Source organism: Peromyscus californicus, unplaced genomic scaffold (assembly GCF_007827085.1).
Source record: "Peromyscus californicus insignis strain IS unplaced genomic scaffold, ASM782708v3 Scaffold_23__1_contigs__length_62951481, whole genome shotgun sequence".
Taxonomy (NCBI): domain Eukaryota; kingdom Metazoa; phylum Chordata; class Mammalia; order Rodentia; family Cricetidae; genus Peromyscus; species Peromyscus californicus.
This window is the reverse complement of record NW_026294534.1, coordinates 51,656,720-51,684,638: the sequence shown is the minus strand read 5'-3', so window position 1 is coordinate 51,684,638 and position 27,919 is coordinate 51,656,720. Positions and strand designations below refer to the sequence as shown.

General features: G+C 37.0%; 1 protein-coding gene across 2 annotated transcripts in view; it reads right to left on the bottom strand.

The window, feature by feature from the left end:
* Positions 1 to 27,919, bottom strand: part of LOC128119147 (probable ATP-dependent RNA helicase DDX60) — a 108,074-nt gene that overhangs the window by 62,842 nt on the left and 17,313 nt on the right. For both annotated transcript variants that reach the window (XM_052752348.1, XM_052752349.1), the window contains 10 exons: positions 27,647 to 27,836; positions 25,557 to 25,898; positions 23,474 to 23,590; positions 20,057 to 20,218; positions 18,856 to 19,014; positions 9,141 to 9,282; positions 8,099 to 8,254; positions 4,261 to 4,366; positions 3,721 to 3,836; positions 2,354 to 2,514 (listed from right to left, as the gene is read on the bottom strand). In XM_052752348.1, coding sequence (XP_052608308.1) covers positions 2,354 to 2,514; positions 3,721 to 3,836; positions 4,261 to 4,366; positions 8,099 to 8,254; positions 9,141 to 9,282; positions 18,856 to 19,014; positions 20,057 to 20,218; positions 23,474 to 23,590; positions 25,557 to 25,898; positions 27,647 to 27,836 — 1,651 coding nt within the window. The remainder of the gene's footprint in view (positions 1 to 2,353; positions 2,515 to 3,720; positions 3,837 to 4,260; positions 4,367 to 8,098; positions 8,255 to 9,140; positions 9,283 to 18,855; positions 19,015 to 20,056; positions 20,219 to 23,473; positions 23,591 to 25,556; positions 25,899 to 27,646; positions 27,837 to 27,919) is intronic.

The following is a 27,919-nucleotide window of genomic DNA, read 5'->3' as shown; positions in this document are numbered from 1 at the left end:
TTTTCAGGCTTCAATATATGTATCATGGCAACCCCCATTGACCTCCACATATACACCATGGCACCCACCACATATACTCATCATACAAACACACAAAAAAAATAAATAATCTTTAAAGGACAAATTATAGAATTATGTTGGCAAAAGAATTCTGACAATAACTTTCCATTATTTAGGTTAGTCATGGGATTAATATCTAAACATTAACCTATAATAAGATCACATTTAGTTGTCACATTCTCAAACTACTTAATTCCAATCAATAACATTTGAGGTTTCTGAACATTTAAACTTTCAAGTAAGTGTCCCCTATTGACCCATTTGCCAAAGTTTTTCTACACAGAACAATGAGAAGCCTCAGACTTTGGTCAAGTACGATGGTCCCTTTATCTCAAATGTGAAGATTTATTACACTGTTGGTCACAGAGTACATTCATAAAGTACTAATGATGTTGAATGTCCTTGATGACTCATCTAATTTTTAATATTGGGAAGGGTGAAGCTTATACTACTTTTCAGTCTACTTGTGATGTATGGTGAGAATTTTTGCCAGTTTGTTATTTTTGTGACAAAGAGGGAGATTGCCAGAGAGAGGAAGAGGAGGAGGAAGAAGAGGAGGGGAAGGAGAAGAGGAAGAAAGGAAGACTGTTCCTTCTCTTCCTCCTCCTCCTCCTCCTCTTGATGTTCCTAAATGAAGAGGCAAAGGTTTGACCAATTTGGGTATAAAACTGAACAGGTCCTGACCTCCTAACAGAGAGGCAGTGACGGCAAGTGGAAGCTGATGAGGCTTTATTTGATGAGTCAGGCAAAAGCTGAGCCAGTCACCAATGCTCAGCGAACCTGTGAAGCAGGTCAAGGAGAGAGAACTCACACCAGCATGAACATCAGGGACTCTGTGATTGTTTGCATTATCTTAACAATTATATGAGAGAGCTGTTTGTTAATCACCCAGCTGGTAGCTGTCCTGAAGAGTTGTAGAACTTGAACTCCCTGCTTGTTAATTAGTTGGATACCTGGCAAAGAAGTAGCACTTGTTTTGCTGTTGTTGTTGTTTTGCTAAACTTTTCCCAAACTTAAGTATCCAGAAATGATAATCTAAAACTGTTTTCGTGTTTTGTGTGGGATCTTCATAGACTTCACTTCTGATGACTTTGCCACACTGGCTGCCTTTGACAAGGCCACCTGTCACGATTCCTATCAGCTGGATATGCTAAGTTGTTCTCTCTACAATATATTAAAACGGTTGCCATTCAGAGAGTTTCCATGAAATAAGCGCCTTCTTCAGATCCTCAGATCTGGAGCCCACTAAATGCTAACAAATTGCCAAACATTTAAAATATGACCTTCACCTTCATCAAATGAGTAAGTCCAGTTTTCAAATGTAATCTATACTTGTATGGTAATATTATCAGAAATACTAACATTTAATTCTCACATCTTAGTATTTTACTCTAGAAATAAATTGAGCTTTGATCGCCTGTATTTTATCCTCAGTTATGGCCTTTGGATAGGAATTGATAGAAAATAACCATACCAGTAGGATAAATAGTAAAATTAGAGGGAAGTAATCTGTACAGAAAGAGGAAATGAACAGCTTTAACGTTGTACTCGAAAAATGGTGACTGAATTAACTATTTAAATACTTTGAGGCAAGTACAGAAAATCTATATAAGTCAAGCAAAGAAGCCCATGTGTTTCATGTTTATTTATGCTCCATTTGTGAAAAACATTCTGATTGTTATTAGCTAATAACCTACATTTTAATATTATATTGAAGCCAAGCCATTAGTCACTTAATGCTTTATTTGCTTCACTAAATAAGTATACGTCACTGCAATAGAGGGGATCATATGCAATAATTTATATATGTTAGACTTTCTTAGCGGATATCATAATAAATGTGATTACTCTTTGTGTTTATTACTTTTCTGTGTAGCAAAACACCATGATCAAGACAACTTATAGAAGAAAGAGTTTATTTGAGCTTATGATTCCAGAGGAATAAGAATCCATGATGGCAGTGCAGAAGCATGGCACCCGGAGTTAGAAACTGAAAGTTTGCATCTTAAACTGCAAGCAGGAATGGCAAGGCTTTAAAATCTCAAAGCCAGCCTCCAGTGACACACTTCCTCCAGCAAGGCCAACCTCCTGAGCCTCCCCAAACAGTGCTGCTCACTGGGAGTCATGCATTCAAATATCTGAGACTATGGGAGACATCTCATTCAAACCACTAGACCCTTATAAAAAAGGAAGATGTCGCATGGGAAGAAACATCAATGGGATGAGCAAACACCACTTTAATAAAGAACAGCAGCAAGAGCTTTTTATTATAATAGAATTTACAGAAACTTACATGTGTCTTCGAGCCCCTGGACTTATTAAAATCCTTCTTTGGCTTAACACCTTGAGTTGTGATGATCTTGGAAGAGACTGATTCTAACGAGTTCCCATAAAATCGTTGAAAGACATGATACTTCTGCAAATTTCTAAGTTGACGGGGGTCTTTTGAATGCACTGAGAAAAGAAAAAAACTTAAAATGCAAAATGACTATGATTTCTTAGATGTACCTCTAACTCTTCCCACCATTCCAAATACAGGCACTTTCCTTTCTAGTACAGAATAGCAATTTTGTCTGATCAGTTTGACCAAAGAAGGTATCTTAAATCTCATCCATAGAATAACTTTCAACATATCTAAAAAGGTGGCAACTTTTCAAATATATATATATATGAATATAAATATATATATTTGAATAAAATATATTTAATTCCATAGGCTATGTAACATATGGAATTAAGTCTAGGATTTCATTCATGCAGGTCAAGTGTTCTGCCCCTGGCCAACAACTCCCAGCAGCTCAAATACTTTCAAAACAATTTTTCACAGTCTACTTCCAAAAGTGAATACTAAGAATGTTAGTTAATTTTATTGATTAAATGTGTTCTTTGGCAGTGGATGTAATGCACTCTAATTAATTACACCATCTCATTTATATCCTTTTGAACCTGTCATCTCCCCCACTTCCCTACAAGTCTTTTCCCCAAACTCATCTATTTTTTTTTTAATTCCTGACCCACTAATTTTAATCAGGTCTATGCTTTGTCCACAGGTTTGAACAACTGCCAGTGGGGCACTATGAGCGCGTCATTGGATACACAACTGACGATAATGGCCATCTCTCCTCCAGAATCCATCAGAATTAGCAGTAAGGAGTACGGACCCATGAGGACCCTTCCAGGGTGCTTGGGGTGGTAGTGTTTTGTTTTAGAGACAGACTCTGAGCTTTACCTGTCGTGTGCCCTGTGAATGAGCTTCAGTAGACAAAATCAAGAAGAAAACCATCTGAGACATTCTGGTTCCTTGAAGTATTGGATAGGAAAAAACAAGGCCCTCATTTTTGGCCACAGCCATAGAGCAGAGAGTTTAACCATTACATATTAGACTTCAACAAAGAACATCCAGATTTCTTAAACCACAAACCATCTTCCCTTAACACAGTGTCAAGCTTCTCTGCCTAAGACACCTACAACCTCCATATGGATAACCACCAGGAAACAAATGGAGAACTCTGTTAACATCCTTCCTGGTGTCCATCTGAATGTCTTGTTGACTGTTCTTCCCCAAAACTTCTGATTGGTATTCATAATGTGTTTTTCACTTTGAAATAAAGGGCAGAGTGAGGTCGATTTATATTGGTTTAACAGAATCAGCAAGCTCACCATTAAAATTGGACTTTGTCCTGTCATAATCATCACTGAGGGGTCGGTGGGAATGCCAGTGCACAAGTTCATCAAACTCCTTGTGCTTAACCAGTGAGGTGACGATGGGGTCATCACTGTGAGACAAAAAGAAATACAAGCATATTTCAAATTTCATGTCTCCAAATCCAACACATTTTGTAACTTTGAAAAATTATAGTTCCTTCTCCTCTTCCTGGGACACAGCATGTGTGGTAGAATGCAAAGGGCATTTTATTAGAAGCTTCAGAAGCCAGGACTATCATGTCTCCAACACTCTCAAACATTCCTTGTTCTATTAATTTAAAAATAGTGGGAGAGTGCTTTGTTCTCCAACTAAAATCATACAGATGTGATAAAGATGGTCAATGGGCAAAATGATGCAAATATATATTATGTGTAATTTGCTATCATAAAAGTAGCTTGTTTCTGGAGTTTATTCAGAAAAGGCTTTCTCAAAGAATATTTAATAAATATTATCCATTCCAAACAAGTATTTATTAAAACATATGGAGGCCTTACCACTTTAGGAAAGGCAAGTCTTTCAAAATGTCTCCAGTAAATTCATCAACCAAATTACATGACATTGGAATAAAACCCAAATTTGGCATCTTCTCCTGGGAACTTTCTGTAAACAAACAAAAAAAAATGATCAAATTAAATGTGAAACTTTCAGAAAGAAAGACAATAAATACATTGTTTTCTAAAATTTCACATTTAAAAATATTTTATATTCACTTCAGTTATATTTTAATTCCAATCCTGCTCATAAAGTTATTTCCCTAGATTAGTCTTTAGGAACATAGTAGAAAATAAATAGATAAATAATAACCAAGCAAATAGGTATATAGATTAAATAGGTAGGTGGCTGGGTGGCTAGATAAATGAATTGATAGATATATGTCTGTATAGATTCATTATGATGGTGAACATGACAAATTATTGACAGATGATAGGGAGACACATAATAGATGATTCCTGTGGTGCTTATGTTCAAATGTTTAATCCTTTTATTTTTGACTACTAAGTGATAAAGTATCTAAAGATAGCAATCTGAAAGATCACATATAGAGTGTCAAAATGAAATTAAAAACAGAAAAAAGCAAAGGTGATGAGATTGATATCATTATAATACTCCCTTTGAGCTCCCTTTTGATTTATATACAAGCTTATACAAAAACAAGTAGATAGATGACCAAAAAAAGATAGATCAGATAGACAGACAGGTGATAGAAAAATTATAAATAGGTAGAGAGATTATAGATAGATGATAGATGATAGATAGATAGATAGATAGATGATAGATGATTGATAGATAGATAGATAGATAGATAGATAGATAGATAGATAGATAGATAGAGATCAGATACATCTTTTAGCCGAGATAATTGGCTAATGAATACTTTTTATTTAACATATTATTCATAATTCTCCTGATGCTCTCTAGTTCTGTGTTTTCCCAGAATACCTTCTGCAACAATTAGTTTAAGTACTTTTCTCCATGTAGCCCACAGAGATCAAACCAGAAGCCCTGAGAATAACCCTCATCCAAAGCCATGATAGGAACTGGAGAATAATTACTCCATCTCTCTTATTCCTCACAAGAAATGTTTCCAAGATAATGTGCACCTCACTCCAAGGTTCCCAGTTCACCTTGTGTCTCCCCAAGTAGAAATCTACCCATAGATAGGTTCTGCATAGTGCTCTTCATCTCCTGCCCTAATCTCACTTGACCCACTCCTTGACTGTCCCAGTAACCTCCTTACACCAGTGGAATTTGTCTCGTGGGATTCATTGTCATAGAAGACAAGAATACACACACACACACACACACACACACACACACACACACACACACAAACTCACACACGCATGTATCTTAAGTTCTCAGTAAATATTTCTTTTGAAACTTCCTCTAAACCATATTTCCTGAAATTCATTACAGTATTAAGAACGCTATTATGACTAAACAAATTTTTGTTTTTATGCAAATATGCATAGTACCCTCCACCCTTTGACAATTTAATAATTACATATAATTTTGCTGCATTCTGAATTTCGTCATCATTGAGAAATTTGTCACAACTAACTTTTCTTCCTTTGTATTTCATTCTGATTCCTTTGAGATGTTCTGTATTTTTCACAAGTTACAGTTTCACTTTGTGTGTCTAAGGAATGTATTTGTCCAGTTCAATATGTTCCTGCATTTCATTTACCCCATTTGAGAGCCTCAATGTGTATAACTTGTCATCATTAATTCAGGTAAATGTTAGGTCATTATGTCTTCAAACATCACTCCACTCACATCAGTTCCTTCTTTCCTTCTAAGTTTCCAAATGAACCAATGGTTGACTTTCATTCTTCACATCTTTTAATGTGTGTCAGATTTTAATTGTATATTTATTTAAGGTATATACTATGCTTTAATATACTTATCTTAAGACATAGATGATAGGTAGATAATAGACAGACAGACAGATAGATGATGGATGGATGGATGGATGGATGGATGGATGGATGGATGGATGGATGGATAGATGGATGGATAGATGGATGTGCATAATGTTAGTTGGGCCTGGTGGTGCATCCCTGTGATATCAGCACTTGGAAGGTGGAGGCAGGATGATCAGGAACTCAAGATCATCCTCATCTACCGAGTGAGCTCAAGACTAGTCCAGACTACACAGCACCTTATCTCAAGAAGCACACACCATGAAAACAAAAGGATATACAGAGTAAACTAGTGGTACAGTCAGGAAAAACAACATGTCCACTCTATTAAATATTTCTGTATTTCCTTGTAAGTTTTTGTGGGTATTTTGGTGTTAAGATTACCTAAAATCTTTTACTTTCCCAAATCACTAGTGTATATAATAGAATATATAATGTGATCAGTGTTAGCCCTCATAGAATACATTACCCTCATCAAGTACATCAAATCTAGATCTATTCTCTTCCATAAGCGTAAATTTATACACTTTGACCTACATTTCCCATCCCCTAACACTGCTCCCTCAATAACTACCTGTTTACTTTGCTCTACTTCTATGTATTTTTTAAGACTGTGCATGTAAATGGTATCACACAGTAGTTTTCTTTCTGTAACCAGCTTAAGTCATTTCTCATAATGGTATTTTTAACCTGTTTTGTTTTCTTATGTTGGAAATTGAGCCCATGGCCTCATACATGGTTGGACACACTAAAAGTGAGGAATGTCTCCAACCCTAAGTGTGACTCTTTTTTCTATTTATTTATGCTGCTCAAACTCCCCCATTATTAATATCCAATCAGCTTTTAAACCCACTCAGTGTTTTGATTTCTACAAGTTTGCTTATAGGAATGAATATTGGTTTAGAGTTTCTATTAGTTTTCTCATTTCTAATTTAATATTTAATCTCTCTTAAATGTTTTCAAATTATATTCAGAAGGTATATAATAGCTGTGATGATTTTTTAAAAAAATACAGAAGTTATCAGTTCTAAGTCCACAGCTAATTGTGTTCTTAGTTATTCCTCAGCTCTTTCATAAATTCTATCAACATCCATCTTTGACACATAATCCTATAAAACAAATGTTTGTGATTTGTTCCTCATAATAATTTGCCAGATCTCTTCGATCATTTTCATTTACAGGATTAGAGTGGCCTTGTGGCCTCAGCTTAAATTCCAAATTCTCAATAGCCATCTATCATTTTCCAGAACCAGTGTGACTCCTTTGCTACTTCTGTTCATTAAAAGGCAGGTCCAGGGGAGCTAAACTTTGGGGTTTGCTATGGACCTGGTCTTCATGAAGACTGTCTGTTCTACCACTTCCTGGTTCTGGCCTCATCTCCTGTACCTGTCACCAGAGACATTCTGCATATCTGTAGCACAGAGAAGGCAAATACAGTGATCTGGGCAAAGGCTTTCTAAAGGGGCTGCTGTTTCCTTTTTATTCTTTGGCATATCATCGTCTGCCCAACACATGCCTACTGATTGTTTTGTTACTATATAAGACAGATGCTGATTATGGTGCCATGCTAGTCTCTATGCTGGCTTAGATGGTTCTCAGCTGCTCTAGTTAGAAGCTCTTGCAGGCTTCTCCCATTCTACTGTTTGGAGAGGAACTATCATTCTGTAATAGAATACTGAAATTTTCAGTTGACACAGGTCACATTGCTAGAAATAGAATTCACACCCATTTGTTTCTGATTTTTTAAATTGGCAATATTAATTATAAACTACATATAAATGTTCAATATTAGTCAAAGCACACCACCACATAGACATGACAATTATTTAAACACACAAATGCTAGAAAATTATTTCTACTTAGAGTTTTCAAACATTTTTTCCCTCAATTTAAGTTAGGAATAAATTACCTTTAATTGGCGATGGGGTCTTTTTAAGAAAATGACATTTTGTTGTTCTCAAAGGAAATGGTTTACCCACATCAAAGTTTCTGACCAACTTCGACACAGTGTCCCAGAGATGTACATATTCCTTCATGATGACATCTCCTACATCCAAATCCAGGCCTGGATCATAAGTAAAAATACTCTGTATTAAGAAGCATCGACAAATGCATAGAAACACACAACTTCACTAAAGTCACTAGGTTCTGAAATATGAGGCAAGCAGTGGGATTTTCAGTGGGCTTCTCACTGAATGTAAATGAAAATGATCATGGCTGTGGACAATGCCATGACACGTCTTAAAATTGATCATGCTTTTCTGTTTGACAACATAATATTAAAAAAATAATGTCTTAACTAATGATAACCAACAGTGGAGATTTAATTAAGGTAATAAAAATATTATACCACATATAACTTTGTAACCATTAACACTGAATAAAACTAAAATAAAGATTAAGGAAGAATTGTTGTTTTATAAGTAACTAATTTACCCCAGTGCCTGCAATATGAAGAGACCAAATCTTGATGTCAAAGACATTTCAATACTACTCAATTAAGCACTCAATCAAAATGTGTTTTCTGTTCCTTTGACTATAAAAACACAAGAAAAGTTATTCTAACAAAAAAACACAAATTACACAAAGAAAGAATAGAGATTATCTCTTGGAAAAACTTAAAATCTCTAAATATCCATTAACAATGAATATTTCTATTCATGAGAGCAATTTTATAATTATGTACCATGCATGAAAACTAACTGTTCTGAAATGTCATAAACTCATGCTTTTAGCAAAAATACGCATGGAGTAATATTAAGCTGAAAAATATTTTGAATTGCTGTATTCATCCTTGTTGCCATAAATAAAAATCATAAACAAAGACTGGGAAACTGGAAAATAATTATTATTTAAACAACAGACATTTAAGAAATGGTTTTGAAGTTTAAAATTCTTCATGAGCTTTCTCTCTAAAGGAAGATGATGTGCATTATATAGTAAGTTGATACCTTCTGCATTTTCATTTTCATAGTAAAAGGCAATATTCTTCAACAAAGGCTTATCACTTAAATCAGAAAGGTGAAGGAAATTCAGACTCTCAAATTCAAACCTATGTACATTGCTTAGGATGAAATACTCGCACCATTTTTTCTGAAAATAAAAAATAAAAAAAAAACAAAGTTATTGACAGCTTTCCTGTCCACAGTAATACATGGAACGACTCCATATACATCTACAATCCAAATGAAAGGTAAACAGCAGGACTGTCCCAATTCTCATTAGAATGTAAACCCATTTATTTGAATATGGATTATGTTGTCCCTTAAAAACTGAAGCATTAACATAAAATAAAACCCTGACTCAAAAATGAATTTAAACTGAATGTCATCCTAGCACTTGGGAGGCTACGGCAAGAGATTGCTGAGAGTTTGAGACCAGTCTCTGTTACACAGTCAGTCTCAGACCAACCTGAGTCACACAGTGAGAACCTGTCTCCAAAAAAATCTCGTTTTCATGAGTTAAAGAAATATCTATAATTACTGTTGATAGTTTCCTTTCATTGTGATTTGAAATCTCAAAAACTGCGTATTTCTTCAGCTTTTGAATATGCCTCTGTTCTTTATTTAGGTTTCCTTGTTTACTTTTGAGTTGCCAAGTGTTGGACTACTAAGCATTCTAGAAACAACAAAATGTTTCCCATCCACCTGAGCTGTTAGGTCTCCACCAACTTAAGGCTATGCAGGGATGCTCCATCTTAACACTGGCAGAATGTCTGCACTAACAGCACTTACTTCTGGCCATGGTAGACATGAGTCTTCTTCAATGGTATGGTTTACAGTGCTAAAGTGAGAGCCTCCTGTGGGAGGTTTCTTCATCCACTCTCCCTTGGTGTTAAAATCTAATGCTTCCCAATGAAATGAGGGAAATGAAGCTGCTGTTCATGATCAGCTAGAATTTCCAGGTACATCCTGCCAGGCCATCTTAGAATGTCGTCAAACATTGAACAACTTTTTGTAATGTCTTTTAACCTTCCTTGTGTATTAAAAAAAAAAAAGTCCAAAGTTCCTCACTAATAACAGTTATATATCGAAGGCATCCTGTAGTGGGTAGCAATTCCAGCTTTGGTCTGGAATTTCCAACCCCCATTGAAGCTTCAGTAACTATCACGCCTACAAGGCAGGACTAAGGGAGGGCTCTGAAGACCCACTGCGTGCTCTTGTTGCCTGGACCTGGACGCAAGAGGTAGATGAAGGGGAGTTCTCCAGAGAACACCTCCAGACTGCACTGCGTCTTTTCCAGAACCTGCCACCTACCTATCCCTTCATTTGTAAGTTACCCACTAAATAAATCTTCCTTTTAACTACATGGAGTGGCCTTAATAATTTCACCAATAGCATCCATACAAGTCTGTATCACACCTATTGTGCTCACTCCAGCTCCCATTTGAGTTCCAGGGTTTCAACTACATAAAGGTGACAAAAAAATTAATAGAACTGAGGAATAAATTTTATAACAAAATCCAAAGCACATTCCTGGTGCCACAATGCTTATTTAAATTTCAGACATCAGTAGATTTATTATATTAACCTGAAGGGACCCATATTAAAGTGTTTAAATGAAAATGGGATCCAGAAGTGGATCTGTTAATATCCATTTCATTAATAATATATAGTCTGTTGCCCCCTGTGGGACTAACAAAGCACCTAGAGGAATGACCTTCTATGGGGTTTAGGATACAGAATTTTCTCTCATGAATCAGTAGAACCTACACAGAGTCATCTTCGTCATGTCTAGTATTTACGGCACCACAAAACTCTTTCAAAATGCCATTAGAATAGCTATGAATGTTCACAAATGCAGATATTCAATATATCCTACCACTCTTTTGTATGGATATGGGTGTAGTGTGGGTGTGTTGTCCAGGTATGTGGAGGAGTGTGCATGACTTCAGGAGACATTCCCCTCGTATATCTGTGGGGCATTTACCCACCACCCCCACAGTTCCCCAGAGTTTTCTTGAGTGCGAGCAGCAGGAAATATTAGATAGAAGGATTTATTGCGGAGAATCTTGCGGAGATAAACAGATAGAAAATAAAGGATAGCCTCGAGAGGGCCTGGAACCTTTTCCAACGGCCCCGACTGTCTCTGCCCCAGGGTTTTTATAGAGACGCCAAGGGGTGGAGCAAAAGACCTCCTCCCCCAGCACAGCCAAGTGCAGACCATCTCAGACACCTGCACTCAGGCCCGTGGTCTAATCATCCTCTATGCGGACCTGCTGGGTAAAGCCACGAGGAACCCGAGAACGGGCTCCCACAGGTCCCCCTTTCTTAATATATAAAAAAATAACTATTAATGGCTTACAGCAATCTCTATAGCTGTTACACCTCCCAATATGGGAGTAGAGGATGATAAAGATGGCATTTCTCTTTTGAATTAGGTCCAAGGTGACCACAGCGGTCTTAGCTGCCTCAAGCCCTTTCTAAGCCAAAAACTCTTAAGGCGACTACAAACTTAAAGAATCCCTTAGCTTCATCATTACCATTAACAGGTTAACATAAATATTGCTATACATAGTCACAATTCTCTCAATCTTACAACTCAAAGCAAACTCTTAACAGAACCATTTGAATTAGCATATACGGTGCTATATATAGTTAACAATTTCTCCGTCTTACAACTTTAACTCAATCATTTGAATTTTCTTGCTAACAGAACATAGGAAAAACTTCACTGTATTCACATCAAACTTAAATATTCCTTAACTCCACAAAATCAGGGTGTATTAATATCAATAGGTTTCTACAAACGTAATTCAATCTCATAACTCCTCCTTTTCTTTATAATTTTTTAAACAAAATCTCAAACCTAGTTAGAGGAACCCAAACTTATACAATTTCTACAACAAATGATAAATTCTGGTACGAGCCTTCCAAATATGAGAAATCCATAACCAAAATCTTTTTGTAATTTTATCTCATTTTAAGTTCAAAAAGTTCAAACAAGAAATAAATTCTAGTATCAGGCTTTCACTTCCAAATATGAAGAGACGTTTTTCAACCAAAACTTTTTGCAGTTAACAATTTTTGTTCAAACAAGCGTCTCTGAACTTATTCTCAAGCCAGAGACCTTTTTAGGTACAGTAGTATTCTAAACCGCACCATTTTTGATATTAGCTCAGGTTTTTCTGTGTTGCGTTGATTTTCCACGATCTCAGCTGCGGATGCCTTGTGCTGGTTCTGGCGTCTGCCATTCTTAGCTTCTTAGCGGCTTCTGGAACTTTTGCAAACCGCTCAGACTGCCTGCTTTGCAGTCTGCTAGGACACTAACTTCTGTATCTCAGGTTCTTTTCACCATATACATTAAGAATAGACTCACACTTAACATTTACACTTTTTTACAAACTCACATATAACTTTTTTTGCAAAGCATTTAGACTCACATTCAACATTTACATGTTTTTACAAACTCACATATAACATATTATCATCTACTTATTTATACTCCTTAAGGAAACTATAGAACTACTTTAGCAAATATATTTCTTATTACTTCTTATATATTTCTTATATTCACTCCATCTTATTCTTATTTAAACTTACATTTACAAGTAGCATCTTTACTTTTTACAAGCTTATTACTATATGTCTTAAGACTACATTAGATACTTCTTGCAAGCTTATATTCTTAAAGGAACTCTATAGATCTATTTTACAAACTTATATAGGGCTACCATTAGCATATATTTAACTCAGCAAACACCTAAAGATTTCTTAACACAGAGATCTAACAAGAGAATTTTTTCTACGTATTTTCTACTTCTTACTCTTAATTATTATCTCTATTAGAAAGATTCTCTTAACTAGACAGGAAGTACGTACATCATTTCTAAAGTTTAGAGTTTATAGTCAGCTTTGTTATAAAGCACTGGGAATTTAGTGAGTGTTGTTGTCATAGAATTGTGATAGTTGTTGCTAGGGGACTGTAACATCTTCGGGACGAAGCCACACTCCAAAGTTGCCAGTTCTCTCAGCCGTTCCGGACCGGCAGAGATGCACTGTCAGTAGTAGACGGTTTTTAACTAGAGGCTGTCCCTTCACCCAAATTCATAATAGCTCCCCTAAGTGCTTCAATTCAGACAAACGTTTCTATTACAGCAGTATTTTTGGTTTGTTCTACCGAAAAAATTCACTTTACGCTGATGGTGAAATTACCGTATTTAGCTGCTGTAAAGCTCTTCACCAAATACTGCACAGCTATTAGGTGATATGAAGTATTTTTCTAAAGGAGCAAGTAAAGGCACAAGTGGCACAGCTCTGAACTGTATTTAGTATTTTCACTTCATTAGCTTTAACTCCTGATGTTATTAGCAGCTGTAATATTTAGCATTGATTTTTTACAAGGAACTTTCAGGTGAAGCAACTCTTTTGTAAGACAGCTTTTCTGAAGTTTGTTTCCCATCTATAAAGCAGTCATTTCTTTTTGAATGCCTGTTTCTTATCCCTTTAATTAGATTTGCAAAGGAATCACTCATTGCAGGCTGTTTGTTCAAAAGGCAAAGAACTTTTTAATTTCAACATAAGTTTCTTCATATCTAAGACAACGTTCAGTGTATAAACTGCTTTCCCTTGCTTTCTTAAGGATTTTAAAGTGGCTTGTTTGCTCTTAAAGGTAGCTTTTTGTCATCCAACTACCGTAAAAACTTTGCACAGCTATTAGGGTAAATAAGGCATTTTACCAATGGAGCCCCAAACCAAGAAGCACCTAGTTCCATATCCTTTCAATTTTTCCAATGGAACTGACACTTAAACTCTTAGATGATTTTCCTTCTTATTCTTTTAAAGGCTGTATTTTAAGTTTACCATGAACGTATTTTCGAGCTGACAAGTGTTTCCTGGCAATGTCGCCATCTTTAATGGAAAAACTACCTTTCCCAGAATGCATTTCCCTTATATCAGTCCATAATATCAGTCTCTTATATTAGTCCCTTATATCATTTCCCTTATATCAGTCATTTCCCATAGTTCTTTTCGGGTCTGAGAGTCAACTGGTTCTCTTTTACCAGACTTGCTTACAAATTCTTGCCCGGGAGGTTTGAACAAAGTTTTTTGCTTTTGCAACGGGAGATTTGAACAAGCATTTTACATTTTCAACTATGGCACATTGGGAGATTTCTATTCTCTCCTCAACTGGCTTTAACAGGTGTCTCTCCTTCATCAGACACTGGCCCCCAAATCAGAACTGTACCTGCCTCCTTAGCAAGCATTGAGGTGGGCAATTTCTGATAGCAACTTTCCTCGGGGCTTGTGTTTGTCTTAGCCAGTCAGTGAAAAACATTCACAACAGTTTTTCCATAGCTCCTTCGGAGAGATTTTTCTCCCACTGATCTCATTTTGCTTGTTCCTTCCTTCCCCAGATGCAGAGCTTCAGGTATCTGTCTGCGGCTCTGTTCCTCTGCTATCTGCTTTTGGAGGTAGGGGCTTTTTTTTTTTTCTCCCCCAGAATCTGCCTCAAATTCTAGCAGCTTTTTCAGGTCATGCATTTTTCTGGGGAGGATTATGTCCCTTCTGTTTCTTTAGAGTCTTTCTCCCAGACAGTTCCCAGTTCGATCTCAGTTTATCCCGATACCCCAGAAACAGTTTCCGACACTACAGTGGCGGCTTTCCCTGCTACCGAAGGGGTCTGTGTGGTTTGCATACAGACTGAAAATCTAACAAGGGAGGTTTTTGCCATTTCTAAACTCCCATTAGGACAGGTGTTTTGCCTTATCAGGCCTTCACCTGGCCCAGTCCCCCAGTGGGTTGCATTTGCTTGTCTGGGTGCTCAAGAACAGAGCTTATGCCAGAGGCAATCACTCCTCAGGGCTACACTCCCCCTCATCTCACGGGAGTCAGTGGAAACAAAGCTTTTCTCAAAGAGCTGCTTTCTCTGACAGAAAAGAAATCTTTTCTCCTGGATAGTTCTGTTCTGCCTTGGCTGGGCTCTTTCCCCAGACAGCGTTCTGACTCAGTAGCACGACTGCTTCAGACACAGTTCAGCTTTACAGTTTTCCCAGAAAGGTCCTTACTTTGATAGAAAAACTTTTTTCTCGGATTTCTTTTTTTCAGCTGTGGACCTATCAAGCCGGGACTTGTAGGAAAGTGGATAACTGTGCCGTTCACACCGGCTTTAGCTTTGTTCATTGGCAATCTTCCCCAGGGTCCTGCACCTTCCTGCCTCAGCTCTGTGCTCCAGGAAGTTTGCAACTGCAGGAACCCTAGAATCCCCGAAACGCACTCCAACTCAGAGATGCTGGCCAGTCACCTCTGGGTTTTTGGTCAGAAGCGAGGATACAATGCTAACAGTTTGCATGCTTCAGGGGATCTTTGCATTAGGAAGATTAAGAGCACCTTTTCAAAGACGCTCACTCAGAAACAAAACCCTTGATGCCTCAACTGGGCTGTAACTGAAAAGCTTGGCATTTGCTTTTCTCAGGTAAAGTTTCCGGCCCTTTTGGGCTCTCTGTAGCTCTTTACCCACACTCTCCCAAGTGTTTCCCTCAGGGTACTCTGACCCACTGTCTTTTACTAGCTTGAAGAGACAGAGCTTAGAAGAGGTTTTTAGGAACTTGTCCCTGCCTCCTGCATTGCAGGGAGGATTTTTAAAGCTTGAAAGAGAACTTGGAGAGGTTTTGCTGTCTTAAGGCTTGTTGTTTTCCCTTTGAGCTAGTCACAGGTGGTCCCCATACTAATATCTTCAGGTGATTCTAATTTTTGTCCTTCTGAGAGAGAAAGTTAAAGGCTTTAGTTTTTCAGAGCTTTTGAGAAAAATGAAGGCTTTTTAGAGAAATTTTCCCCCCAAATTTTCCAAGAAAAGCTTTATAGTTTAAGAGAAAGATTTTTTTCCCCAGGAGAAAGACCAACTTTTCCCAAAACTTCCCAACTTTAAACTTTGGCTTTTTACACCCCCATTTTTGCCTCAGGGAGAAATCACTTTCTCCTGTCGCTTGGACTTTGCATTTCAGCTGTCCCCAGGACAAAAGCTTCCATAGGAAACTTTTTCTTCCCCATAAGCTCAGAGAAGAGCTTTTTTACTACCCATAAAGCCCAAAGAAAGATTTTTTTCCCAGTTTGCATTCATAGCCCCCAAAGTTAGAAAATTGTAGAGTTTTTCTGTCTAGTTGCCTTACTTATTTTTTCCTACACAATCTTACATTTCTAAGTTTTTCCTACACTATTTTACTACCCTATGCCTTATGCTTATTTTTCACAGATAGAAATTGAGAAAGGGATAGAAGATAGAAAATTTTGACAGAAGAGAATTTCGCTGCAGCATCAGACATCCTTCCAGTCCGCTTTCCTTTTCTCTCGAGGATAAAACCCCTGCCTCTCAATATATATAAAAAATATATATTTTCCATAACACCGGCATGCCTTATCCACTGGCAGGGCTGACTCAGCACTTTCGCCAAAAACTCTGTAATAAAACTATTTTCCTTTATCTTTAGTCCCTATTACTTTATCTTTAGTCCCTGTTCATTTGTCTTTAGTCCCCCCTTTTTTAGTCCCCCCTTTTTTCTTTAGTTCCTTTTTCTTTTTTCTTTAGTCCCTGTTCGGGCGCCATTCTGTGGGGCGCTTACCCACCACCCCCACAGTTCCCCAGAGTTTTCTTGAGTGCGAGCAGCAGGAAATATTAGATAGAAGGATTTATTGCGGAGAATCTTGCGGAGATAAACAGATAGAAAATAAAGGATAGCCTCGAGAGGGCCTGGAACCTTTTCCAACGGCCCCGACTGTCTCTGCCCCAGGGTTTTTATAGAGACGCCAAGGGGTGGAGCAAAAGACCTCCTCCCCCAGCACAGCCAAGTGCAGACCATCTCAGACACCTGCACTCAGGCCCGTGGTCTAATCATCCTCTATGCGGACCTGCTGGGTAAAGCCACGAGGAACCCGAGAACGGGCTCCCACATATATCCCACTTGATGTATGCAACAGGGGTCTCTCATTGGCCTGGACCTTGACCAAGTCAGCTAGATGGCCAATAAGTGTTCTTTCCATCTGCTTATCCTTGGGATTACAAGTGAGTCTTGCTGCACCTGACTTGATTTCAGACATGCTTCTACATTGGAGATTAAAGTTAGGTTCTCAGGCTTGCGAGGCATGTGCTTTACCAACTGAACCATCATTCTTGTGCCCTATACCTGACCTTCAGTTTCCAACCACAGTTCACACTGTGCTAATATAGTAGTATGTATATAAGTAGTAGTGAATGTAACACAAGCACTACCAAGTAAAATTAATGTAACTTAATCGCCTCTTTAGTCACACTCAAATCAATGCCCTTCATGAATTCCCTCCACATCTCCCATGCTGTACTTTGACCAGGGCATTTATGCAAATGCTGTTCCTCCTTGAGTAAGAAAGGGACACTCTCCATGCAGTTCAGCTGCCTCCAGTTATGCTTAAGTCACTCTTCAGAATGCTACAGAAGACACATACTCAGAGCCTTAAGTCTAGAGTGTTCAAAAGTCACTTCCTTAGTCTCTACACCATCGATAGGTATGTGGCTAAATAACCCCCTAATTACCCCAAATCAAGGTTTGTGTCTACACTGTGTGGTCTACATTACAACTCAAAAACACTTTTTAAAAAATAGAAGTCCCATTAGCCTGCTTAAAACCATTTAGTAGGCACCAATGAACTTATGATAAACTTATCTACCCTGATGTACCCTTGTCTACTTGATTTGTCTCTCACCCACTACATCAGCTTCATCACTAACCCCATTACTCTCTGTCCTTGATACACTGGATGGACCCCAGTTCCTTGGCCATGCTATTGTTAGGACAATCACGCATAATGTTTCTTCTCCCAAAATCTGGTTTCCATTCCCTCCACCCTACTAACTTCTATCTATCCTCCAGGACTTGAGTCATATAACTTCTTAAGAGAAACCTTTGCAAACTTGGCTAGATCTTTTCATTATCAAATTCTAAAATACTCTAGTTCTTCCTTCATGATAATTGTTAAAATTTAATATGTGTCTTCTCTATAAAATGTAACTGTCTGAAAGAGCTGGGGTCGGATGACGAAGGATGTTTATCTCACTCCACTTCCAAGTTGGAAAAGCACATTCCTAATTCCATTGGGCATAAGACACTTTTCTTGACTGTTTATCTCAGGATCCTAAAAGAGAGTATATATGGCTAATATAAATTATATATATATATATATATATATATATATATATATATATATATATATTGTTCATTTAAAATGAAGAGAATAAACTGAAGTGTTAACGGAGTCTTGCACTGATTTACACGGAAGACTAAAGAGATTTTTGCTTTCAGTTTTCCCAAGTTCTCCAAAATCTCTCTATCCATACATAATCTGTAATGACAAAAATCATAAAGCCTTGCATTTATTTCCTCAGCTATTTCTCAAAGCAGAATGTGGTAGTCACTGGGAACTTCCTTGTTAATGACAGAAAACCCTAATGCTGACAGAATTTTAAGAAGGAAAATTTTAAGAAGCTCCTCTTTGGGTTGGATACATGCCATGATGCTTATTATTTCTGCTTAATATAATTGTTAACACTAGTCAAGTGACTGATGTAAGCAAGCTGACCTTTTGAAGACCCCCAAAATTTAACACTGCCCTCTATGAATCTGTTTTGAAGGTTAATGTGGTCCATATATTTGAAGTAGTTAAAACAAAAGTAGAAGTGAAAGGAGAGTATATTTACCATTTTAAAGACAGTCTTGAGGTCCTGAATCCAACCAGAAGTGATGAATCTTGAGCGAGCTCGCTGGGAAAGAGGTAGATGGAGTTGAAAAGCCACACTGAGGCAATGTAGCTTACAGAAGTCTTCCATGTCCTTCAGGGTTAAACAATTACCCTTTTCCTGAGGAAATTAAAGAAGGTGAGTAGAGAAGAGCTGGCTGGGAGACTACACACTCAATTTGTGGAAGCACAAACTCTGAAGCCAAGCCCTCTATGTGAGAATTCCATGTTTATACATTCTCCAATTCGGAGACAGCACTTACCCAAAAACTAGGCTGTGTTTAAACATGTCTGAGATAGAGGGGAAAGGAAGCTTTGCAGATGTTGGTATACGACATGATTCAGTATTTTCAGAGACCACAGGTTTAAGCTAATAAACCAGGTGATGAAGGGGAGGTTTCACAGACCTTGGCTGGGTGAAGCTACATGCTAAATACTCTCTTCTGTCTAAGCAACCTACTCTGAAGGCAATATTATGAACTGTCAGCATGAGGACAGCAGGGTAGCAATGTAGCTAAAAGGTGTAAGTTCACAATGACAAGACGAATAAGTAAGTAGATATATTTAGCATTATGGGACAAGAACATCTTTGTTATTGTCAAACATTTGACTTGTTTGGGGAGCAAGAAGACTTCATTGGGACACTTCTAAGATCCCAGGGAAGGTCTAATGGTTAGAAGTTCCAGAGAGAAAAGTTTGACTTACTATCATGATTTAGGGATGATTTAAAATTGGATGACTAATCATGTAGAAAGGTTTCATTGAAAATTATATTTAAGGAGATACTGCAAAGCAAAATTCTTGACCTTTTCTGCAATAAAGAAACCTAAGAACAGTAGTCTCTCCCAGCTAGTCCTGCAAAGGCTTTCCTGAGCATTCCATACACTGCACACAGAAAAGCCCAAAGCACAGGAGCATGGTAGGTGGTTTCTCCTTTTGCCTGCCTGTGGGTGACAGGGGCTGAATATATCCTACATGAAACACCTGTAGGTAACACACTAAATCATGGAGCAACATACTTCTCTATAACATGAATTGTAGGGATTTTCCTATTTCTAAAGTTCATATACACAAGAGAAAATACCAGTGCCAAGTGGGGAAAACGGTGGGTGAAAAACAATAAAACAGAGAAGCAGTCATGTATCCCAGTGTAACAACTACACCTGTTGGACTTGGCCTGTCTGCTTGGATGCTTTCTTCTCTCTGTTTTCTAAAATATGGTGGTACATTTCCAAGGAGAGGGAGCACGAAGTGACAGAGAGGACCCGTCGGATGTCAGATCCTTCTGGCCAGAGCTGCTTAAGCAGAGATAGAGTCTCACAAGCCTGTCACAGCAGAAAATTATAATGTCAGGATAATTAGAAAACTATATTTATTCATAAGTGATCCTATAGTAAGAAATGGGGGAATATGACCATATAGAATATAGCTATTTCTGCCGGGCGGTGGTGGCGCACGCCTTTAATCCCAGCACTCGGGAGGCAGAGCCAGGCGGATCTCTGTGAGTTCGAGGCCAGCCTGGGCTACCAAGTGAGTTCCAGGAAAGGCGCAAAGCTACACAGAGAAACCCTGTCTCGAAAAACCAAAAAAAAAAAAAAAAAAAAAAAAAAAAAAAAAAAAAAAAAAAAAAGAATATAGCTATTTCAGCTTAAGAAAATTATGAACAAAAATTTTGAGTGGTAAAAACTATTTCAAAAAACTGTTAACAAATACATGCATAACACCTGTAAATCAACAAGGAAATACATGACTCTTTTCATACTAATTCTCCAATGAAACTCAAATAATGAGAAAAATAGTAAAACAGCTTATATTCTTTAGTAATATAAAAATTGCACTTTTAACTTCCATGATATCAAAGTACTTTTTCATCTTTTACTACTTCAATAACAGACAGCACCAGAAATCATGGTTTGTCACTCCTTACACTCTGCTAATGAAGTTATAAACAAGCAAAGGCATATGACAACACATTTAATTGACAGTCAATATGTTGATACTTTTCATTCAAGTTCTAGAGACCTAACCTAGAGGAACAATCCAAAATCTGCCTGTAGACATGTATGTACACCAAGGTGTTCATCACAGAATGATTTGTAAAAGCAAATCTTCAAACAATTTAAATGTCTAGCATTCAAGAAACACCATATGTCCATAAAAATATTACTTGTTAGAATTTTAGTGAAATCATAAAATATGTATGTAACAATTTTGAAAAGTAATAAAAGGGTGTGCATCTAACATACCATTAATACTGTAAAATACATGATGTCACTTAAAGGATATATTCTAAATATGTGAGTCTTGCCTCTGAGTGTTGACAATATAAGCAAGTAAGACATAAGGAAATGTATTCAGAATAATACCATCACATTCTTGAATCTAAATACTATAATTCTATTGATGAAATTTAGAGATACATTATCCTCCCGCATTCCTATATTAACCAAGGCACTGGATTACTCACAAGAAATTTTATGCTCTTTACACTATATTTTAAATTATTTTATGAATATGAATGGTTTTGCCTGCATGTATATATGCAAGAGAGTAAGATCTCTGCATCACTGAGCCAACTGTCCAGCCCTCATCTTATATTTTCTTAAAGTATATCCATATATAATTTTGTGGCTAATCCACATGACTGGAAGCAACACATATCATTGCAATCAACTTTCTGAATGTATTGGGTACTTTTATAGATACTTTGCACCAAATCTCCTCTTCTGCATCAGTTTAAAAGAAAAATAGTAGTACCAGGAAACAACAATGATGAAATGTATAAGCAAGAAATAATATATTCCATCTGGAGAATATATCCAGTTCCCTATCATACTTGTGATACCTCAAGACTTTGTAGAGACCAAAGAGATCCTACAATCTTATGGGAAATACAAAGGACTGATATCAATAAAGAGTGAATTAGAACAATCATAAGAAATAATGAATCTGCCCTAGATATGCAAAGGCTATTTTTAAAAGTAATCTTTTAATCTGAAATTTTTAATTTTCATTTTTTTAGATTTATTCATGTTACTTTAAGGTGTGAGTATATGCCTGCACATACAATTGTACGTAATATATGCTTCGTACCCATAGATGTTATGCATCGGATCCCGTATAACTGGAGTTATGGATGGTTGTGAACCACCATGTGAGTGCTGGGATTAAATTCCAAGTCCTCTGCAAGAGCACTTAATGCTCTTAACCACCATCCCATCATTCCTGTCCAAACTTTTAAACTTTCTATTAAGTCATTCATGTGAAAAAAAATGCAGACTGAAGTTAAATAATTTCTTAAAAATTATAATAAAATCATTAAATATAATAATCTATGGAATACAATGAAGATTATTATCTGTATATAAAAATCTATGTCGTGCAATGGAAGCACTGTTCAGAGAAAAACATATCAGACTAAACAATGTTTAACATCAAGAGTGAGAAAATAGAACAATTAGATGCTCTGCTCAAAAAAAATAGATAAAAAGAAACAAGAAAATCAAAAGAAAGTAAAAGATGAAATCATAAACTAAGAGAGTAGAAGTCTGTATATCTTGTTAATAGTTGCAAACTCAAGCTGGAATTAGATAAACATCATTAAACAAATAAGAGAAACCACAAGTGTATGAAATAAAAATAAGTGAGAATGACACCGAGACAGAAAAGCATTTCAAAGGTCTACTTTAGAAACTTCTATGGAAACGAACTTGAAAGAGTGAAACTCCTGATTTCCCAGAACAAATTACAGAATTGATTCTCTTGGTATTAGTAGGCCTAAGTACACCAAGATCCATGATGTAGGTAAAATGACTAAGGAACCATCCCAACAAATAAGCACCATCTTCAATCAGAGAACTCTACCGAATTTTCAAAGACTGTATGGTCCCACTGATCTAGACAGTATTTCAGAATAATAAAAAGAAAGTGTGAATATTCTGATCTTTTCTATGAAGCACATAAGACCTTACACATACATGTAAGACAAGACAAAACCTGAAAATTATATTACAGTATCATGGATGTCAACCAAGGCAGAAATTCAACAGGAAATACAGCAAACAGAACCAACACCATACTAAGAAAACAGTACACCATGATGAAGTAGACGTACACCAGGCATGCAGCCTTAGAAAACGTGTGCTGTGACAGGACAACAATGAACCTAAGGGGAAGCAACAGTACTGAGGTCTACTCACACTACTGTGTTCACGGTATGAACAGTAGGAGAAGCTCGGGGTCATCTTCTTTACATCAGAGTCTAGACACATCTACATCTTAGTCCTACTTATAGGGGGAAATAGAGACATTTCTACTCAGACCAGGAACAGGGGGAAGATGGCTAGTATCTCTCCCACTCTCCACTGCTACAGTAAGCCTGTAGTCATGCCCATCAGACCAGAGAAATCCTGGAAGCTTGCTGGTCTCAAGGCAAAACACTGGGAGTGATGTACAAGGTATACTCTGACCTACACACACACACACACACACACACACACACACACACACACACACACACACACACACACACTTTTGAAAAGATAGCTCAACTAAAAAGCATTTTTTTCAAGTTCTATTACCTTTCCCACCATATTATTGAATTTTAAATCTCCAAACAGAGTTGTTAAATCCAGGTCTCTATATTTTTCCAACTGTCGAATCAGGGTTTTGTAAGCAATCATAACCACCTTCTTAAACTGCAAAACAAAGTATGATAAATTGCTATAAATAAAATTACTATTTCCCAGCTATAAAACTCAGAAATTTAAGAAATAATTATATTGCAATAGAGTCCTCAGTTTAAAATCTACACTAATGCAATTGAGGATGATGGTCAGCAATGTTTAGAAATCCTTGGAAGAAGGTAATACTTATTTATCTCATCTGGCAATTTAGCACCTTATTTTTAGCAGTTTCACAAAGTTACAAATAATATAAATTCAGTGTGTTTCACTATGACACATTTCAACCAAGCACCTGAGAAGAGACCAGACTCTCCTCCCCATGGGCATGTGGTGCTGGAAACAGTCATTGCCAGCAGTCTCAAGGGCATTTACTAGTCTACACATGGAGTCGTAAGATGTATTTCATTGTATTTTAAATTCTAAATACCCCTCAAATTGGTTAATGCAAAAAAAAAGCCTCTTTAAGGTGAATTTTAATTAATTATGCATAAATTAATATATAAATAAAATTGTCCATTAAAATTTATTCTAGGCAGAATATTGCAAGATTTCTCAGAACTCTGATTCAGAAACTGCTATGAACAGAATACTATAACCTCGGGCTGGGTATGGTGGCACATGCCTTCAACCCCAACATCCAGAGATGCAGAGGAAAGTATAGCTTTGTGAGTTCCATGCCAGCCTAAGCTATACAGTGAGACGCGGTCTACAAAAAGAAAAAATAACCACAACATAAACTCAGTATTTAATATTTGTCCCAGGTATAAAATAAAGCCTAGGCCTATTTCTTCTCACAATTGGCAGTCAGAGTTAGGAATACTTTAATGATAGGAATCCTAATAAAAGCAGAATAAACTACCCTGTCATGTCATAACAACTATTTGCACATATTCAGTGTGCAATGATGGGCATGATGCAATTCTCAAAGAGGGACACACGTTAACTGGTTCTAAAGCTACTTTGATGAGCTATGGAATGATATTCATATATCATTAACTAGTGAAAAATAAGCAAACTATATTTATTTATAAAGTTAGAAAACATTCTTTATGCTGAAAATTTCAACAAACTAGTTCTCAAATATACCAACATAGGTAAAAAATAATACCATCACGGAATTTGAATTCTGGTTGTTTGAAAAGCCAATGAATTATTGACTGAAGCTATTCATGAAGAAGTAAATCCATCACTTTCTTTTCTTTATTTTACTTTGCTCTGGTGTGTTCTCACTAAAGGCAAACACATAATGTATCATTTGACTAGTAGATCTCAGCAACAGAGACATACCTTTGCCTCTGATTTCATGTCTTTCTGGCCTTCATTAACTTGGATTTCACACACCACACGTATTTGAGGACACAGGGGACAGAGTAACACTGCTTCTCATCAATTCTACATTCCTTTATATCACTCATTTGGTAGTGTTTTTGAACAGGCTACATTTTCAAGTATCTATTTCATCATTTTTAAATATAGACAATTTTTATGCCTGGCTCTTACGACTTCTGTGAATATTAAATATAAATAATTCGTAAGTGTTAAGAACTATTATATGACAAGAAGTCCTTAGCAAATTACTATATGTCATTACTATTAATTTATTGTCATCATTATTAACCTATATATCATCCTACTAAATCTATAATAGTTTCTATATTGTGGGTTGAGTCAATATTGGATCAAGATAGTTATTTTTAAAGATTTATTTAATTTTTAGTTTTGTGAGTATGTATGTGTGTCTGTCTGTCTGTCTGTATATATGTATGTATCTATGTAGGTATGTGTATGTAAGTGTAGTATACACAGAGGTCAGAGATGTCAAATCCCTTTGGAGCCAGAGTTATGGGCAGTTATGAACTACCCGAGACATGGGTGCAAGAATAGTCTGCACTCTTAGTTAACCACTGAGCCTTATCTCCTGAATTAATTTAGAAATGCTTATAAAATTTCAGAACATCATCTTTTAGATATACATTACCTTCTCGAAAAACATCTGCTTTGAATGTGAGCTTTGCATAAAATATGCATAAAGGCGGAGGATGTCAGATCTCTGCCCTGAAAAGAGCACAATGTTGACCTTCACTGCCCAAGACTGAATGACTACGAAGTTGAAAAGGTGTGTCTGCTCGTTGTTCAGGCCTTCGTCAGCAATAATCAAGAAATATGGGCAACTCTGACCCAAGACATTATTCCACTCTTCTGACAAGCATCCAGAAAAGTCAGTCCAAACATCCATGGTGGTATTCTTCTGAAGGTGCAGAATTAGAGCAGTTCTCAGGGTGAGAAGTTCAGGGACATTGAAGTATGCATATTCAGCATCCTATGGAGAAGGAGGTAAAGTACATTATTGGAGAAGTATCATTTAGTATTTTATTAGTTCAGGCAGTTAACACCTATCATTAAGGTCATTGAAGAAATATCATACAGCAGGGTTTGGGGTTTTTTTTCTGCCCTTTAGTCAGTAAATTGACCCTGGAATTTTGTTGTATCACAAATATATGCTATAAATCACACTTTGACCTAAGAGTAAGCAAGTCCATAGTACCCAGAGTTCCTTACACTTTGGACCTAAGAGTAAGCAAGTCCATAGTACTCAGAGTTCATTACACTTTGGACTTAAGAGTAAGCAAGTCCACAGTACCCAGAGTTCATCACACTTTGGACTTAAGAGTAAGCAAGTCCATAGTACCCAGAGTTCATTACACTTTGGACTTAAGAGTAAGCAAGTCCATAGTACTCAGAGTACATCACACTTTGGACTTAAGGGAAAGCAAGTCCACAGTACCCAGAGTTCATTACACTTTGGACTTAAGTGTAAGCAGGCCCGTAGTACCCAGCATTCATTACACTTTGCCTTTCTATTTTCTAGTCATTCTCCTGTCCAACCTCACCTCAAAAAGAAAAAGAATAGAAAAAAACTATGAAAATTGTAATTTGTAATTATAAATTTTCTGGAATTGGGAACTGAAGGGGAACATGTTATTCTACAGAATTAGTCCCGAGTGCTCTCCCATTTCTTAAATAGCATATGTTTTTCTCAGTAGACCAAAATTGGTACAACAAATTGCAAATATAGGGCAGAACCCTGGCCACTTGCACAAAATTCTGCTGGCTATCAATGCTCAGAAATATACAGTCACATGAGTTGCAAACTGATTGAACAAATCCACACCAGAATCCTTGAGCAGAGCGTTAGCTGCCCTGAGTATAGGAACAGGAAGATATGGTAGCAGGTACATATACCTGTATTTGAAATTGTCAAAATTTTATTAATTGTACCAAATATGGTATTCTCTCATTGATATTTATAACAGAGCACACAATAGCAAAACAGAGTTAGTGAGTTCATGTGGGCTCAGGTACACCTAACAATGTACTCAAATAAACTGCCTGTTGAGTTTTGAAGGCAGAGTAGGTCTCAGGGTTAGAGGACTAGAATTGAGGTCGGAGGGGGGTCCACTGCTGAGAATTTGACCAACTCTTGTGACTCTATCTAGTAAAATTCTATCATTACACATTACAAAATAATCTAGTTGTGTTTATTCCTGAACACTGCAATGCTGGGTAATTGTTTTCTTCTCTTCTTCCCTTGAAATTTTATTTATTTTGTGCTGTTTGTTTTGTTTTGTTTTGTCCTGGAGATTGAACTCACAGTCTTGAGTATACTAGGCAAGTCTTCTACTGCTAAGTTGCATTTCTAGATCTTTATTTCTTTTAAGAAGGTCTTTCCAGGTTGGCTAGACTACTCATCAACTCACTGTGGGAGCTCCAATGGGCTTCAAACTTTGATCCTCTGTGCCTTAGCCTCCATCTCATCTTCTAAACTTTTCAAAATGCATTTTACTTTGCAGTCAGAGGCGAAATCTTTATACAATTTTATAAAAACCATCTTAGTCATAGCCAGGTGTGGTAGTGCACACCTGAAATCCTTTCACTTGGGAGGCAGAGGCAAGAGGATCATAAGTCCGAGGCCACTTCTGCTATAAGAGTCCTTGTGCCTAATCAATTATTTTAATGAATTCTGGTTTCAGTCTTCAGAGACTAGAAAACTCAGCTGGTCTGTGTTACCTTGAAGAAAACTATGGCAAACTGTCCTCCTTTGCTAATAACATCCAGCAGATAGCGCTCAACCAGGTAGAAGAAATGGAGACTCTGTCCTGGCTGAAGTGAATTCTCACACACACATGTGACAAGTAGGGAGTCTCCGTCAATCAGGAAAAACTCAGATTCAACAAAATCATTGAATAAGCTGGAGTAGCTAAAAAACAAACAAAAGAAAGCAAAGTATTAAAACAAAATTCATGTGGATGGCATAATACCCCAAAATAGTAGTGTTGTTAT